General features: G+C 43.1%; 1 protein-coding gene across 14 annotated transcripts; it reads left to right on the top strand.

The window, feature by feature from the left end:
• The first annotated feature begins 97 nt into the window (after positions 1-97).
• Positions 98-14,292, top strand: LOC148815247 (RIIa domain-containing protein 1-like). Of its 14 annotated transcripts, XM_088905499.1 has the most exons (10): positions 98-175; positions 2,861-3,003; positions 3,922-4,053; positions 4,983-5,007; positions 5,517-5,564; positions 6,505-6,603; positions 7,254-11,615; positions 12,590-12,666; positions 12,774-12,820; positions 13,529-14,292. In XM_088905499.1, the coding sequence occupies exons 7-10, from the start codon at positions 11,535-11,537 to the stop codon at positions 13,591-13,593; spliced, it is 270 nt and encodes an 89-aa protein (XP_088761625.1). In that variant the 5' UTR covers positions 98-175; positions 2,861-3,003; positions 3,922-4,053; positions 4,983-5,007; positions 5,517-5,564; positions 6,505-6,603; positions 7,254-11,534; the 3' UTR covers positions 13,594-14,292. The 14 variants fall into 14 exon arrangements, with proteins under 14 accessions (XP_088761625.1, XP_088761621.1, XP_088761617.1 ...); XM_088905495.1 differs by lacking the exons at positions 12,590-12,666; positions 12,774-12,820; positions 13,529-14,292 and having other exon boundaries at positions 7,257-10,974; XM_088905491.1 differs by lacking the exons at positions 12,590-12,666; positions 12,774-12,820; positions 13,529-14,292 and having other exon boundaries at positions 7,254-10,974.
• Positions 14,293-14,493: the final 201 nt, after the last annotated feature.

Raw genomic sequence — 14,493 nt, 5'->3', positions numbered from 1 at the left:
CTCTAATCGCGATAATCTCTTCATAGGAGTGAGTGATGAATGTACTGTACGGTATTCATGTTCAATTTTATTACATACTTCCTGTCCCGCCTTGAAGGAGGGATGAAGAAGGGAATTGTACTTCCTCCTTGAACCAGAATTGCAGATAACAACAGCTGGTGTTGGTCGTGTACAGGTATGTGTGAGAAAACAACATTATTCTTTAGAAAATTAGCTGGTAATTTAACAATGACCTATACATATCACTCCGGTTCCCCTGTGTTGTCAGAAACAAGCGATCAAGGGTGACGTATAAATATTTAGCTTTCGCTTACTAGGCCTGAGGGGAATTTCCAGGTTTAATGCGACATGGGGGCTGCAGAAAAAGGAGCTGCGGTGGCCCTTGTATCGATAATCCGGCAGCACCCGTGAAACCTGATTTATTTCAAGGTCAGATCTAATATGGCCGGAGTGCGTGAAAGTAAAAACATGCAAATGTTGACGGCTTCCGGTAGCCATTATAAACACTTCTTAACCTTAAAGAAAAGGGAAAATGTAAAAAAAAAATTTGTGTATATACCGGTAAGAAACAAACACGAAAACAAAGGATTTTTTTTGTAGGAGGGTACAGCATAGTAACCGATGCGATTTGGTTACTTTTAAGTCTCAGGTGGTTCAGAACTTTGCGCTGATACGGGAAATGGGATTCGTTTTAAAATATTTAAAAACGTGGGGGGGGGAAATGTCAAGGTCTTCCTCGTTTGGATTTATCTGTGCAGCCGAGTGTGCAGAGTCTTGTTTCTTATATATATATAAAGATTTTCTCAGAATTTGACAACTCGGGAGATAATGTAGTCATCGGTCTGTTTGGTTTTTATCGCACCTTTTACTGTTAAAAGTAACTTTGATGGACCCTTTTACTGTTAAAAGTAACTTAGATTGGAACTCGAGGCCCTGGTCCATAACTTTTAACAGCTCCTTTACACTTTTGGTTGTGTTGTGATGCAGTATTAAAATCCGTATTGATAATGGCTTTCTGATACATAAGCTTACTGAGGGGACCTTGATTCCGGATCAGTAAATCCGCCGAGCCCCAGCTACCATACGTACAAGGTGGAGGTTTCATTTAATCCGTCGTGCGATGGTAAATACGATATTGCATCAGCAAGAGAGGTAATAAAGTTGAGGAACACTACGCTGTCCGGCCTGATACAGCGCTGTGTAGATTGAGGAGCCATGCGACTACTGTTGTGACCTGACGTAATGAGTTCAAACGCCAAATTAGTTGGGGCGGGTCCGCAGGGATATCTCTGGGACACATTGTCGCCATTTTCAATGTTCGTGTTCTGACACGCGAACGTGTTTATTAACATATCGCACCGCCCACTCCCCCCCACAACTTCACTTTTAAGGTGATATAGAAAACGTACAAATTTAAACTTTGTCTGTTTTATTCGTATTGTCAGTGTCTTACGTTATCTGGCTGTGTGTCGTGATTTCTTGGCCGAAGGTGGAGGGGCTACCAGCAGCACGGTCAGAGGAGGGTGAGGGTGTGGCTGAGTAGTGTTGTCTGAAGTGCAGCTGTGTTGTCTTGGAGATTTTGGGTTTTTTTTTTTAACCATCACTGTATGTGCTTTTTATTATTTGTACAGTTGTTGGAATATGTTGGGTGGGGGGCACTATTAAGAAACACCTTGCACCAAAAGTGCTATTGTGGCTGAGCCGTTTTAGTTTTGAGGGAGAGGCTATGAGAGCTGCACAGCAGAGCAGGCACAGTCTATACATGTGCTATATAATTAATTCATTATCATATGATGTTGAGCTAGTGTATTGGTATTACCTGTGCTAGAATGCCCATGTGGATTTTACGGCTTGCTTGTGTAGAGGGCAGCCACATCTGTCTTACCTGCCAGCAGCTGTATCACCCTGACACTCCCAGCTGGCAGCCACACTGGAGCTCAGCAGGTGTGAGCCTGGTCTGTCCCTGTTCCTGGGAAAGCTGAGGCTGCTGCTGGAAGAGGTGTTAGTGGGGCCAGCAGGGGGCGCTCACCCTGCGGTCTGTGTGGCTCCTAATGCCCCAGTATAGTGACGGGGACACTATACTGTTGAAAGGTGCCGTTCTTCGGATGAGACATAACACCGAGGTCCTGACTCTCTGTGGTCATTAAAAATCCCAGGGTGTTTCTTGAAAAGACTAGGGGTGTTATCCCGGTGTCCTGGCCGCATTCCCTCCTGGCCTTCACCAGTCAGGGCCTCCTAATAACCCCCATCTCTGAACTGGCTTCATCCCTCTGCTCTCCTTCCCTCTGAGAGCTGGTGTGTGGGGAGCGTACTGGCGCATCATCCAGGTGGGGGCTGCACACTGGTGCTGGTGGAGGGGATCACCATTACCTGTAAAGTGCTTTAAGTGGAGTGTCCAGAAAAGCACTATATAAGTGTAAGCAATTATTATTATTATTATTATTATTATTATTATTTTATTATTATTACCTGCTTTGCTTCAATGGAATCTGACATCAGAAATGAGGAGACACTTCTTTACATAAAGAGTTGTGGGTGTCTGGAACAAGCAGGAAAGCTATGTGCTATGTGCTATGTGCTATGTGCTATGTGCTATGTGCTATGTGCTATGTGCTATGTGCTATGTGCTATGTGCTATGTGCTATCTAACAAATGGGATGGAGGGTTTGGATGGCCTCCTCTCCTTTGAAATGTTTCTTATGATCTTATTTTCTTAAACTTGGGGCTTTTAATGCATTTTAATGTCAAACTGTGCCTGTGTCATTAACCAGTCATTCACACTGCCTGGTCCTTACTTTCCTGTGATGGGATTAAATTGGGATATGGATGGATTGACTTGCTCTTTTCTCTCTTGCCACAGCCAGTGTCTTCCAAGCCATGAAACTCAAGACCAACTGCCTGTGTCCCACCATCCGGACTGGCCTTGGCTATCTATACGAATTGCCCGAGAACGTGGTTGCCCTGGCAACAAATGATACCTGCGAAACTCAGTGGACACTAGGAGTGAGTTTCCTTATCTGTCTTTCTTTTGGGGAAGGAGAAAATACAGAGGTCAGATCTTAATCAAAATCTCCATCCTCATGCCTGAGTGCCTGTCTGCATACCTGCCTCCCTGTCAGCCTACCTGCATACCTGCCTGCAGGTGCGCATTTATGCATCACTCTACATACAGTACCTGCCTACTTGTATTCTGACTCAAACTGCTAATGACGGTTTCACTGTGCTGGGAATAGAGCTGTGTAAACAGGCTTTTAATTCTACTATTTATAAGTTTAGTCAAGCAGTTCTGTTTGTCATATCATGAAACAGCTGTAGCACTTTGATCTGCGCGTTTCCAGCATAATGTTTCTGTGTTTATTATGGGAAGGACTATTAATATGCTTTTGCCCTTTCACAGTGCAGAGGCGGCAGAACTGTCTGAAGGAGCAGCTAATTCTGCCTTTTTTGTGTAAAAAGTCCAGGTTAGCATAAGGTCTCGCCAGCGTGACCGCCCAGGTGAGCGAGTGTACACATTTCTTACAAGGAACCCTCCAGGATCATGGTGGTTAAGAGCACGCAGCTGCTTTGAATTCTGGGAACAAATACTAATAAGCTCGTGTCATTTCACAGCATTGAAAAGTCCCCTTGAGTCCAGTCCATTCCAAAATTTTGTTCCAGCCATTTCCTTTGTTGTTGATTCTGCTGATTATAAGTTATGGAGCTGGTTTCACAATGTCCTGAAATGGACAGGCCTTTCTAGTCCAATAGTATAATACCTCTGTTCTAAAGAAGGCTGCTAACACACCATAAACCTGAAAGGTTTGTGAGAAATACGTCTTGCTGCCTGTTTTAGTGAGTGCTGTGCAACTGTGTATTTCTTGTATACTTGCTTTTTGTTTAGTATACCTGCTGTACTTTGGCATGTGTTCCACTGTTTTCCAGAATACAGTGGTGGCACACTACACACCCCAAGGTCCTGTATTCATAGATCCTGTCAAAAATGTGACGAACAACAGTCTGATCAGCAAGTACTGTGAGCCCTTTCTGACATTCCTCCAGGATTGTTTACACACGGTAGGTTTCTCACTCTGCCTGTCCCTCCATCTCTCTCCTCTGTTTGTCTTCTTTCCGCTGCACAGTGTATTTAACTGTAGGGCTACAGCATGACCCGGCCCAGACTGGACCGGCGATCTCTGGACTGTAGGGTTACAGTGTGACCCGGCCCAGACTGGACCGGTGATCTCTGGACTGTAGGGTTACAGTGTGACCCAGACCGGACCGGTGATCTCTGGACTGTAGGGTTACAGTGTGACCCGGCCCAGACTGGACCGGTGATCTCTGGACTGTAGGGTTACAGTGTGACCCGGCCCAGACTGGACCGGTGATCTCTGGACTGTGGGGTTACAGTGTGACCCAGACTGGACCGGTGATCTCTGGACTGTGGGGTTACAGTGTGACCCAGACTGGACCGGTGATCTGTGGACTGTGGGGTTACAGTGTGACCCAGACTGGACCGGTGATCTCTGGACTGTAGGGTTACAGTGTGACCCAGACTGGACCGGCGATCTCTGGACTGTAGGGTTACAGTGTGACCCAGACTGGACCGGCGATCTCTGGACTGTAGGGTTACAGTGTGACCCAGACTGGACCAGTGATCTCTGGACTGTAGGGTTACAGTCTGACCTGGTCTTGAGTAAAACTAGTGGTCTCTGGAAAATAGTGCCCAATCTGTGCTTTGAGCAAGTGCCTTTGCTGACACAATCATCCATCTTTGCAGTGGGTGTGCCACTCAACAGTCCATTAAGTGAATGCACACAGAGTAACGACCATCCAGTCTTGTTCTATGTACCACTTTGTGCCAATAACATTATAGGTGAGAGTTTGTGGTTAGGCTCCTGGTCCAGTGGCCTGTGAATTGTGATTGTAGTATACAGTATATTACCATTGTGCAAGTTTTTTTGTTGTAGCTGTGGCTAACTGTAGTTTTTATTCTTTAAATGCAGGGTTTTGGAAATGTGACCTTCATAAGTAAGTGAAAGCCTTTAAGAAACTTTTCCCTATGTTCCTGGCACTATGGTTACAGTGTCTGTCTATAGCCCTGATTCCTCTTCCACACTGGTTATATTACAGTGGGGAAAATCGACCAATCAGCCACCTGTATGGATTTTTGTTACAGACAAGTATTTTTAAAAAATCACATTTTTATTTTTTCAAATGTCCACCAATTTGCAATTGACAAAAAATGACGGGGCCTTCTTCTAGACCTCTTCTGGTGCTTTCCATTTTGTGTTTCTTGTTTTAGAAATGTTCCTAAAACATTCACATAATGAAACCTGCTTAAACATGCAAAATCCTGTGAGCTGACAGGTTGTGTTTGCAAGAAAGGAGGATACAAGACCCTGCCTTGCTGATGTTGTTCCTGTTGCTGACAGCTTAGGAAGGCTGGGGCTTTATAATTTCTGGGAAGGTTCCAGATTTCTAGGAAGGGGAGTTGTGCTGGAGGGATGAAGACTGAGCGTGATCTCTTTTGTTTACAGGCTCCAATTCAACTGACTCTGGCAGGAGCGCTGGTGACAGTCCCAACTGTGAGTTCCAAAATCCTTCCACTTCTTATTCGGCGTTTATACAGTAGGGTCTCGACACTCGCAAGGGTCCGGTGTGGAGAACTATCACGAATAGAAAACTTCACGTGCTGTATAGCCAAGCCCACTCCTATACCATGGCATAATGTATCTAGTATGTAAGGTTAAAAGACATTGATGACTCTTATATACTTATATGACTTATAATTAAAGGAATAATCCATTGACTTCAAGTTTATTTAAAGAACCCTAATCAAGTAAAAGAAGCAACCGTAATTACAGACCTGTAGCAATACATTGAAAATAAACACGAATCCCTTCTCTGCTTCCAGCCGCTGCCCTCTCTGCCTTCGTGATGAGCACCCCCACACCCACTGTAATTAAACGGGCAATAAAACTATCAGAGGGACTGTAAATTCGTCTCCAGCCTGTCATTCCCGCACTGCTGACACAGAACCTGGAGCGTTCACTGCACTAGAAAAACAAGACCATGCTGAGATGCGCATGCTGGGCAGTGGGTACTTAGGCAGGGGCTGGAAGAGGTTCACTCGCTCGCTCGCTCGCTAGACCCGTGTCGCGTTCCTCGTCTGTTGAACCGCTGGTTTGAAAGCTGCGGTTAACAGCCTTCAGCTCGGTTTCATCTCGCTCTGCTCTTCCTCGGGCAGACCGGATCGCGAACGAGCGACCGTTAGATTTGCAGATGTCGAGCCCCTACTGTAGCTCTGTCTTTCCGCTGTCACAAGTATTGTCATGTCATGTATGTTGTGGCTGCTGTTACTACTGCTGCTACTCTTGGGGCTAAAATGACCATTAATGACCTATATCGTCATAGCACAGCTTATGTTCTGAAAGTGTGAATTGTGATTAAAAATGCTTAAATAAAAACATGGCCTTTCTCTCCTCTGTGATTCCAACTCTTCTCCTTCTGAATGGGATTGGACAGTTGGCATCATCATCGGCTGTATTCTTGCTCTTTTCATCATCGTCATCATCATCATCTTTGGTGTCTTTTTGATGAAGAGGTTCCTGGGGAGACAAAGAGGTAAATCTCGGTCAGTGCCATCCTGTTCTCCCTCCTAGATAGTTGGCCTGCATTTTTCTTAATATACTGCCATACACCATTCTCAGGAAGGTGATTTCTGCTCCTTTTCAATGTAGAGATTGATGCCACAGGCATAGCTCCCCAGGAAGTGCCCACCTTTTCGTGATATTCGTCCTAGAGTTAATCTCTCCACTGTCACTGGCGGATTTGATTTCCTGAGGCCAGGGACAGTTGTTTAAATCAGTAATGGTCAATTCCATTTCATGTTCGTTTGTTTTTGTTTTTTTGTCAAATGTGTTAAAAAAAAAACGAAAGTTGCCCCCACACTTACTCCCTTTCATCACGGTGAGCCAGATGTGTCTTTTTAACTGGTGTGTTTGACAGTGTTCAGTTTGCAAGCCCTCAAGTCTCTGTTGTGTTTTAACACACACCCTTTCTTGTAACATTCCAAATGGTTTTTTTTTAACACCCTTAATTTGAAAGGTTCAGTTTTGTCCCTTTTTTTTTTAATTCGGTGAAGCTCGTTGAGTTTTGTTTTAATTGGGTGCTGTAGCAGTCCTATTACTGCATGGAGCCGCGGTGATCAGTGTTGATGTGCAGGGAGAGTTAGACGGAAAGCTGTATCTCCTGTATCTCTGTTTTTCCGACAGCAGTTCTCTGATGGATGAACTAAGGACAGGAGAGGAGAAGAGAACAAAGACATTAAACTGCCTCTGCCGCCATGGAGGCGCAAAGCAGAGGGACAGTCTGTGAAATACTGTCCCTTCTTTCTTTTCTTTTACTGGATGTTTATTTTGAACATGGGCTGTGGGCATTTTAACATCTTTCTTTTTAAGCCTTTAGCTGAGCTGATCTCTCACAGCAACCTGAACTCATTTTTTAGGGAGAAAGTAGAAACTTTCAAAGCTTTTTTTAAAACTGAGGGGGGGGGGGGAAAACAGAATCTGAAGGATTGAAAAATGAAATGAGGAAAAACAATATATCAAGAAAGAAATATACAATAAGTTTATATATATATATTAGAGGCAATAGGTACTGTATATATACTATATGTTATTGCCCTGGATTTAATTCCAGACCTGGGGTGCGATGTGTGTGTGTGTGTGTGTGTGTGTGTGTGTCTACCCTGCAATGGACTGGTGTCCAGTCTCCCTTGTTTACCCCACCTTGCGCCTGGTGCTAGCCAGGATAGACCCCAGCCCCACCACAACCCTGAATTGGATAAAGTGGTTCGAAAATGGATGGATGTATAGTGGTGAGAAAAACTTTTAAAAAGTAAACTGATTACAAGATAATGTAAGCTGGAGGGGAATTGCTCTTAATTCAATTTAACACATTGCTCCTTTATGCAATGTCTAATAAGACCATATTCCATTTTGAAACTTGAGAGCTTGTTCAAAATGGAACAGTACCACGTGCATTGATAGGGTCTGAAAATGTGAGAATGCAAACTCGTTATTCCTCCAGACCAGCGTAATTTATAGTTACAGGTGTAAGTGTGTTCCAGTTGTATGCTTTTAGGAAACTGTGGAAGAGCTCCATGTTTATATAAATGATTTGAAGTAGGCTATTTTTATATATCCAGGGCCTTACGAAAAATATGCACCACCCCCACCAACAATGTCACAATTAATTGTGTAATTAAATAACATATAAAATGCTGATTTTTTTTTTTTGTGTTGAAAACGGTAATGATCAAGCTAAACACGGGTGTATTTATTAGCAAAACCTGCAAAAAAAAGATGTATAAAAATGAAAAAGATATCTAAAATAAATTTGCCAATTGTATAAGTATTAAGCCAACAGTTTCAGTACTTGAAACCCTATTTATGGACAGGGGCGTGCAGTAGGGGCTCGACATCTGCAAATCTAACGGTCGCTTGTTCGTGATCCGGTCTGCCCGAGGAAGAGCAGAGCGAGATGAAACCGAGCTGAAGGCTGTTAACCGCAGCTTTCAAACCAGCGGTTCAACAGACGAGGAACGCGAGACAGGTCTAGCAAGCGAGTGAGTGAACCTCTTCCAGCCCCTGCCTAAGGTCATTCATCACTTATTGTTTGGGCCAGTGCAGTGTGGTTGTATGCGGTGGGTCTTTATCCTGCTGAAGAGTACATTTTCAGATTCTTGGGGAACTCAAAACAGGTTTTCCTCTGGGATTCACCAGAATTGTGCCATCCACTTTTTTTCCCCAACATGATGCAATACTGCAAGGCACTGTCTTTATGCATATTTAAACATGCCTGCGTGCAACTCCCAAAAAATTCCTTTTGCATAGAAATGCTTGGCACTGTGGAAGTGCCAAGGAAATGCCACAGAGGATAATTGATAATTGATGCTGACCTGGCAGTGATTCCGAATCAGTACCTTGTTGACAAAAACAATACAGGATAATCAATTAATATATAGTGTTATATTGTTTATTATCTATATTAGAAATATCAAGAGATAAAATTCTACTAGATATCATACTAATAACACCTTTCAGGGTAACGAGGTGCATTAACAGTATAGAGCTGCTGTACGATATGAGAAAGAATGAAATGATATATGACAACACTAGAATAACCGGAACCAAAGTGTAATGCTGCACTTCGTCTAAGTCAGTGTTGGCAGACAAAAACAGCCGTTTCACCCCTTCATCGGTGCTCATCATCGGGGTACAGCTGGCACTAACCAGAACAAGGTTTACGGTTCACGATACGTATGCGCTTATATAGCTTTATATAAAGTTTGAAGATGAATGCTAAAAGCACAGATTGGTATTGTCTCCTTCCTCATCCTTCCGATTCCGATCTGGTGGAAAATGGTTTGTCACAAGATTGGGTTGAAAAAAGGATGTTTAAGTGGTTTTTGTGAATTTTAAGGGACCAAGAAGAGTTCATGTTGCTGTGGGGAGCAGAAACAGCCTTCTTTTTCTATAGTAAACGTTTAGGATTAGGATTTCGCAGAATCGTTGTATTCCAAAACCCTGTCAACTCTTAGTTTGTATTGTGCTATATTGTTTTCTGTTCTTTTTATAATGTGCTTTTAAATTGGTATCTCCAGCCTGTTCCTGGGTAGACCCTAATCCATCATGTATAATAGCTCACCAGGAAGCTCATCAGCCTCTATAGACCTGGAGCAGAATGGTTGAGATGATCAGTTAAATGCAATAACTATAAGAGGTCTTTTGGAATGAAACAGTTATCAATATTCAGAGCTCCCTTGATTAACACACCCCATTGCTGAATGAATCAATAACTTCACCAGCTGCCAGTTTTTAGTAACGGGTAATTCATGGTAACTGGATTATGCATTGCCAGGAATAGGACTGGAGACCTATTTTGTTGTACTGTAAATAGCACATGAAAATGGGTGCGGGCTCTTTTTTCATTTGCATCGCTGTTCTCTGTAACCTCCCCCCCCCCCGTTCTCTCCGTGGGCTGAGGAAGAGACCCCAGCACCCTAAAGTGCTGTTTACACTGCACTATTGTTGGAACTTATGTTGTATCTTTGAATGTATATTAATATTATCTATAGATGTAAGTCATGGTTGTACACCCTGTTTTTCTAGGAAAGACAGGCTCACTGTGAACCTGTAGAACAGGGCTTCCCAGCTCCTGATGTCAGGAAGGTGGAAAACCTGTGTGATAAACTTTTAAATATATATATATATCTCCACATTATTTGAATATCATTAAATATTTGAATATATTGTATACATATAGTCAATTATATGTATTTGTGAGATTTAATTATGAATGCAGAAATAACACAACAGGATGTGTGTGGCAGCCAAGCTTATTCAGCTGGTTGGAGGGGGTCGTGTCATCTAGTTAGAAGGAAAGAGGTTTGCATGTGGAATGCAGCCAACCCCACACTTCAGTGGAGAGACGCCCACTAGGGGATGCTTTTAACAAAGGATAATTATGGGATTTTGTTTTTGTGAGCATTTTCCCTTGGGTCTGTGTCACATTTGTCTTAGACCTTATCCAATCCTGTAGTGGTCAGTGTGTCTGTAGGCCTGTCCAGTCCTGGTCCTGGTCCTGGTCCTTATCAATACATTCCAAGTGGGCCGTTTGGTGCGGAGAGACGGCGTGTGTCAGTGCTGTAGTTGTTCCTGTCATTTAGAAGTGTAGGACTACTGACAAGCGGACGTTATATAGAGCCTGCAGGGGGCACTGTGTCTGCAGGTGTATTTAATTGGTTTGTTTGTTTTAATGTTTTACTACATTCTAAAAGCTTCTGTTACTTTGCGCTAATTTTGTTACCACCTATTTCTATTGCTTTTTTCTGTTTTAACTGTTTTTTTGTTTTACTTTTTACAAGCCCTTTTGAAAATGTTTTTAAATACTATGTAAAATAAAAAAATAAAAACAGCAATACCTGTGGAATTGGTTGAAGGTGTTTTATTGGTCTAATTAAGCTACTAGTGAGCTGACTGAGGCAACACACTGACCCTCCAAGACCAGGACTGGACAACATGGTAGACACTCTGACTGACTTTCCAGGACCAGGACTGGACAGGCCTACAGACACACTGACCACTACAGGATTGGACAGCCCTGGAGACATACTGACCAGTCCACCAGCACCAGGATAAGACAGCCCTGCAAATGCACTGACTAGCTCTCCAGAAAATATATAAACTAACACTTTTTAGTACGCATGCTGAGAAACTACACAGGTTTTAATTCCTGTATTTGTGAGGATTCTTCTCATTGCCTCTGTCGCTGTATTATAATTTACTGTCCTCTACCTGTCGAAATTAAATTCAGACATTTGCGGTCTTGCACTTTCAGATTTAAACGCAGTAAAAAAAACATTTTGGAAAAACAACTTTGTCTTCTCTTGATCGTCGACCAAGGCCTCTCCACCCTTACTGGGCAGTTCGGTTGCCAGCGGAAACCGTTGCTATGGCGACCGGAGCTGTGCGTGTGAGCAGCGGAGCAACATGGCGGAGCAGAGCGGAATGGAGCAGCTCGACATCGGCGCCCTGAGCCCCGAGCAGCAGGCGAAACTCCGGAAGTTCAAGGTAAAAAAACAAAACGGGTCAACGGAACGGTAAACACGAAACATTCGCCTAAATATATCCTTTTATCGCGAAGGATTATCGTGAGCTTCATAAACTGCGCGGCAAACGGGAGAAATATATCTTTCACGTTCACTTAAAAACTCCAGCGCCCTCTTCGTAACCCTTCTCAGCTCCATACCTTGATGAAAGATGGGCGAGCACTGCTCACATTTTGCAAGGCTTTTGATTCTGCTGCTCCTTCATCTGTTAAGGGTCCGTGGAAGTACACTTCCTTGCTCTATGAAATTCCACAGAGTAGTCTTCCTACCAAAATCCCATGAAGTCAAATTCGTTCCTTCAGCAACTAAGCTAAAGATAAAACGCTGTCGACAGAGAGAGCTTGAATTTAATTAATGTGATTGATTCCATACATTTTTATAGCTCTGCTCTGGACACTCCACTGAGTGCTTTACAGGTAATGGGGATCCCCTCCGCCACCACCAGTGTGCAGCCCCACCTGGATGATGCGCCAGTACTCTCCCCACACACCAGCTCTCAGTGGGGAGGAGAGCAGAGCGATGAGGCCAGTTCAGTGACAGGGACTATTAGGAGGCTATGACTGGTGAAAGCCGGGGGGAAATTTGGAATAACGCCCTGGGATTTTTAATGACCACCAAGAGTCAGGACCTCAGTTTTACATCTCATCCAAAGGACAGCGCTTTTTTTACAGTATAGTCTCCACGTCACTATACTGGGGCATTAGGACCGCAGGGTGAGCGCCCCCTGCTGGCCCCACTAACACTTCCAGCAGCAGCCTCAGCTTTCCCAGGAGTCTCCCCTCCAGGTACTGGCCAGGCTCACAGCTGAGCTTCAGTGAGCTACCTGCTGGGAGTGTCAGGGTGACATGGCTGCTGGATATGCTGGATTTACGTATTCAAAATGAATAGAACCTTATGTAACTTGTGTTTATTTTATCTTTTCCTCCTCATTAATAGATCAAAACGAGAATTGAGAATGAGAAGTATTTAAGATCACATCCTGAGGTGGACCTCCTACTGAGTGGCTTTTTAAGGTTAGAAACAATATTAATTACCTGTAGCATGGCAGTTTAGCAACTAGTATTACATAAATGTGATAAAATGTGCACATAAAAATGTGTTTTCCCCTTTTGTGTCGCAGAGAAGTCTTCTTAAAGAGACCTGAAGATATTCGGGAATTTGCAGCAGGTAAATTAACGAGTATAGAGGTAGATAACTGATTTTCAAACTGGGGGCTCTGGATCATTCTCTCCTGACACCACTATGGTGTCACACGCTGGTGTCGCACTGTTTTGTGAACAACAGCTAGCTCATGGCTACACTTTGTTTTTTGCAGCTGAAGTCATGAAATTATATCATACAAAACAGAAAAAAACAGTTCAGCCTCCCCTGAAATCATATAAGGAGCAGCCTTCTGGCTTCTGGTAGTGTGTAACTCACAGTCACTATAAATTTTGGGTATGATTTTGGTTGTGAATGATTTTTCTGTGAATTATGGATATTAAATCCATAATTTAATGTCAACACCATCTGAAGGGGGCAGAACTCTAATGTCAAATTCTTGACATTTCTGTGACTCCTAATTCCACATTTTGTGTATAAAAAGTCAAAGCTTGGATCTCCTTAGGGATAGATACGTTTCGAAAACGACAGAGAAAATTAGCACAGTAAATACAGTATGTATGGGTAAAATAGCATACCTAATTGCTTATTATTATTTACCATTATATTATATATTTATTTCTTGTAACTAGATTACATCTCTAAATACAACACTGCTGTAGTACTTACTATATATTAAATACAATTCTTTATATACTTCACTGAACACAAGAGAAAACAAAACATCTGAAACTCAACCTGATAAGTAAAATAAAGCCTTATTTCTCTTTGCAGATCATTTCACAGACTCTGGCTTGCCTGAAAGAATCCAGCTGAGGCTGGAGAGTTGCTCGGAGTAGCAGGAGCAGGAATCGGGAATTTGTTTTCTATTAAATAGCGTTTAGACAGTCACACACAGCTTGTTAGTGGTAGTTTCTCAGTTGCAGTCCTCGGATTGGGCACGAGGCCAGCGATCGGTGGTGATTTTAAGGAACTCTCGAGAGGGATGAAAACAGCCAAGTTCTTCTTCACCTATGCTGCTCTAGTCACCCTCCGTGATGTCACTTCCTGAAAGCGTGACTCCTCTGTCATGTGACTTCCTGCAAAACTACAACTACCACAGTCCTTGCCTTTCTGCAGCCCCCCTCCACCTGTCCCACTTCGCCCCTGTTAACTCCCCTCTCTCCAAGGGCCTCCTGATTTCCTCATCCTCTGTCAAGTCTTGGCCAAGCGAGTTGAGACAGTGTGCCTTACTTCTTATGCCTGTAAACACTCCTAAACACGTTTTTATTGGGTGTTGTCGTTCCTCCCAAAGTGTATTCAGTGCTCATTCCTGACTTTCCTGGGACAAAACAGTCATTAGCTTTGGGATAGATTTATTGGGTCTGATCTATTCAGGTTTTATAGTTAAATTTTAATAACATGGCCAATGTGCTTTGATAAGGACTGGTCTCCTTTCCAGGCCTTCAATACTGCGAAAGGCTCTGGTTTGCCGAGATCCTCCTCTCCAGTAGTGGATGGGTGGTGTTAACGACAAAAGAAATAAAGGTTTCCAAAAACAATGTTCTGTGTTGTTTATAGACTTCTGCTTGTTGTGGTCGTTTTGTGAGGTGGTAATTCCCCCGGAGGGTTTGCATGGTTGTAGATAAAATGTTGTTTCTTTTTAATTCTTGGTTTTAAAGTGTTTTATGACCTCTTTCTCCATCCATTTAAGTTCATGTGTGATATTGTAAAAGTAGGACAAGTCCCGCTACTTTAAC

This window comes from Atractosteus spatula, chromosome 25 (genome assembly GCF_055471065.1).
Source record: "Atractosteus spatula isolate fAtrSpa1 chromosome 25, fAtrSpa1.hap1, whole genome shotgun sequence".
In the NCBI taxonomy this organism is placed as follows: Eukaryota; Metazoa; Chordata; class Actinopteri; order Semionotiformes; family Lepisosteidae; genus Atractosteus; species Atractosteus spatula.
Note: the sequence above shows the minus strand (reverse complement) of the source record. Positions and strands in the feature narration are given on the sequence as shown.

Bases quoted from the DNA above. Each gene is read 5' to 3' on its own strand.
- LOC148815247 (XM_088905485.1), top strand. From the start codon at position 2,878: ATGAAACTCAAGACCAACTGCCTGTGTCCCACCATCCGGACTGGCCTT. The intron at 3,052-3,921 runs GTCAGATCTTAA...ACTGTTTTCCAG, and splicing joins GGGAAGGAGAAAATACAGAG to AATACAGTGGTGGCACACTA. The intron at 4,054-4,982 runs GTAGGTTTCTCA...CTTTAAATGCAG, and splicing joins TCCAGGATTGTTTACACACG to GGTTTTGGAAATGTGACCTT.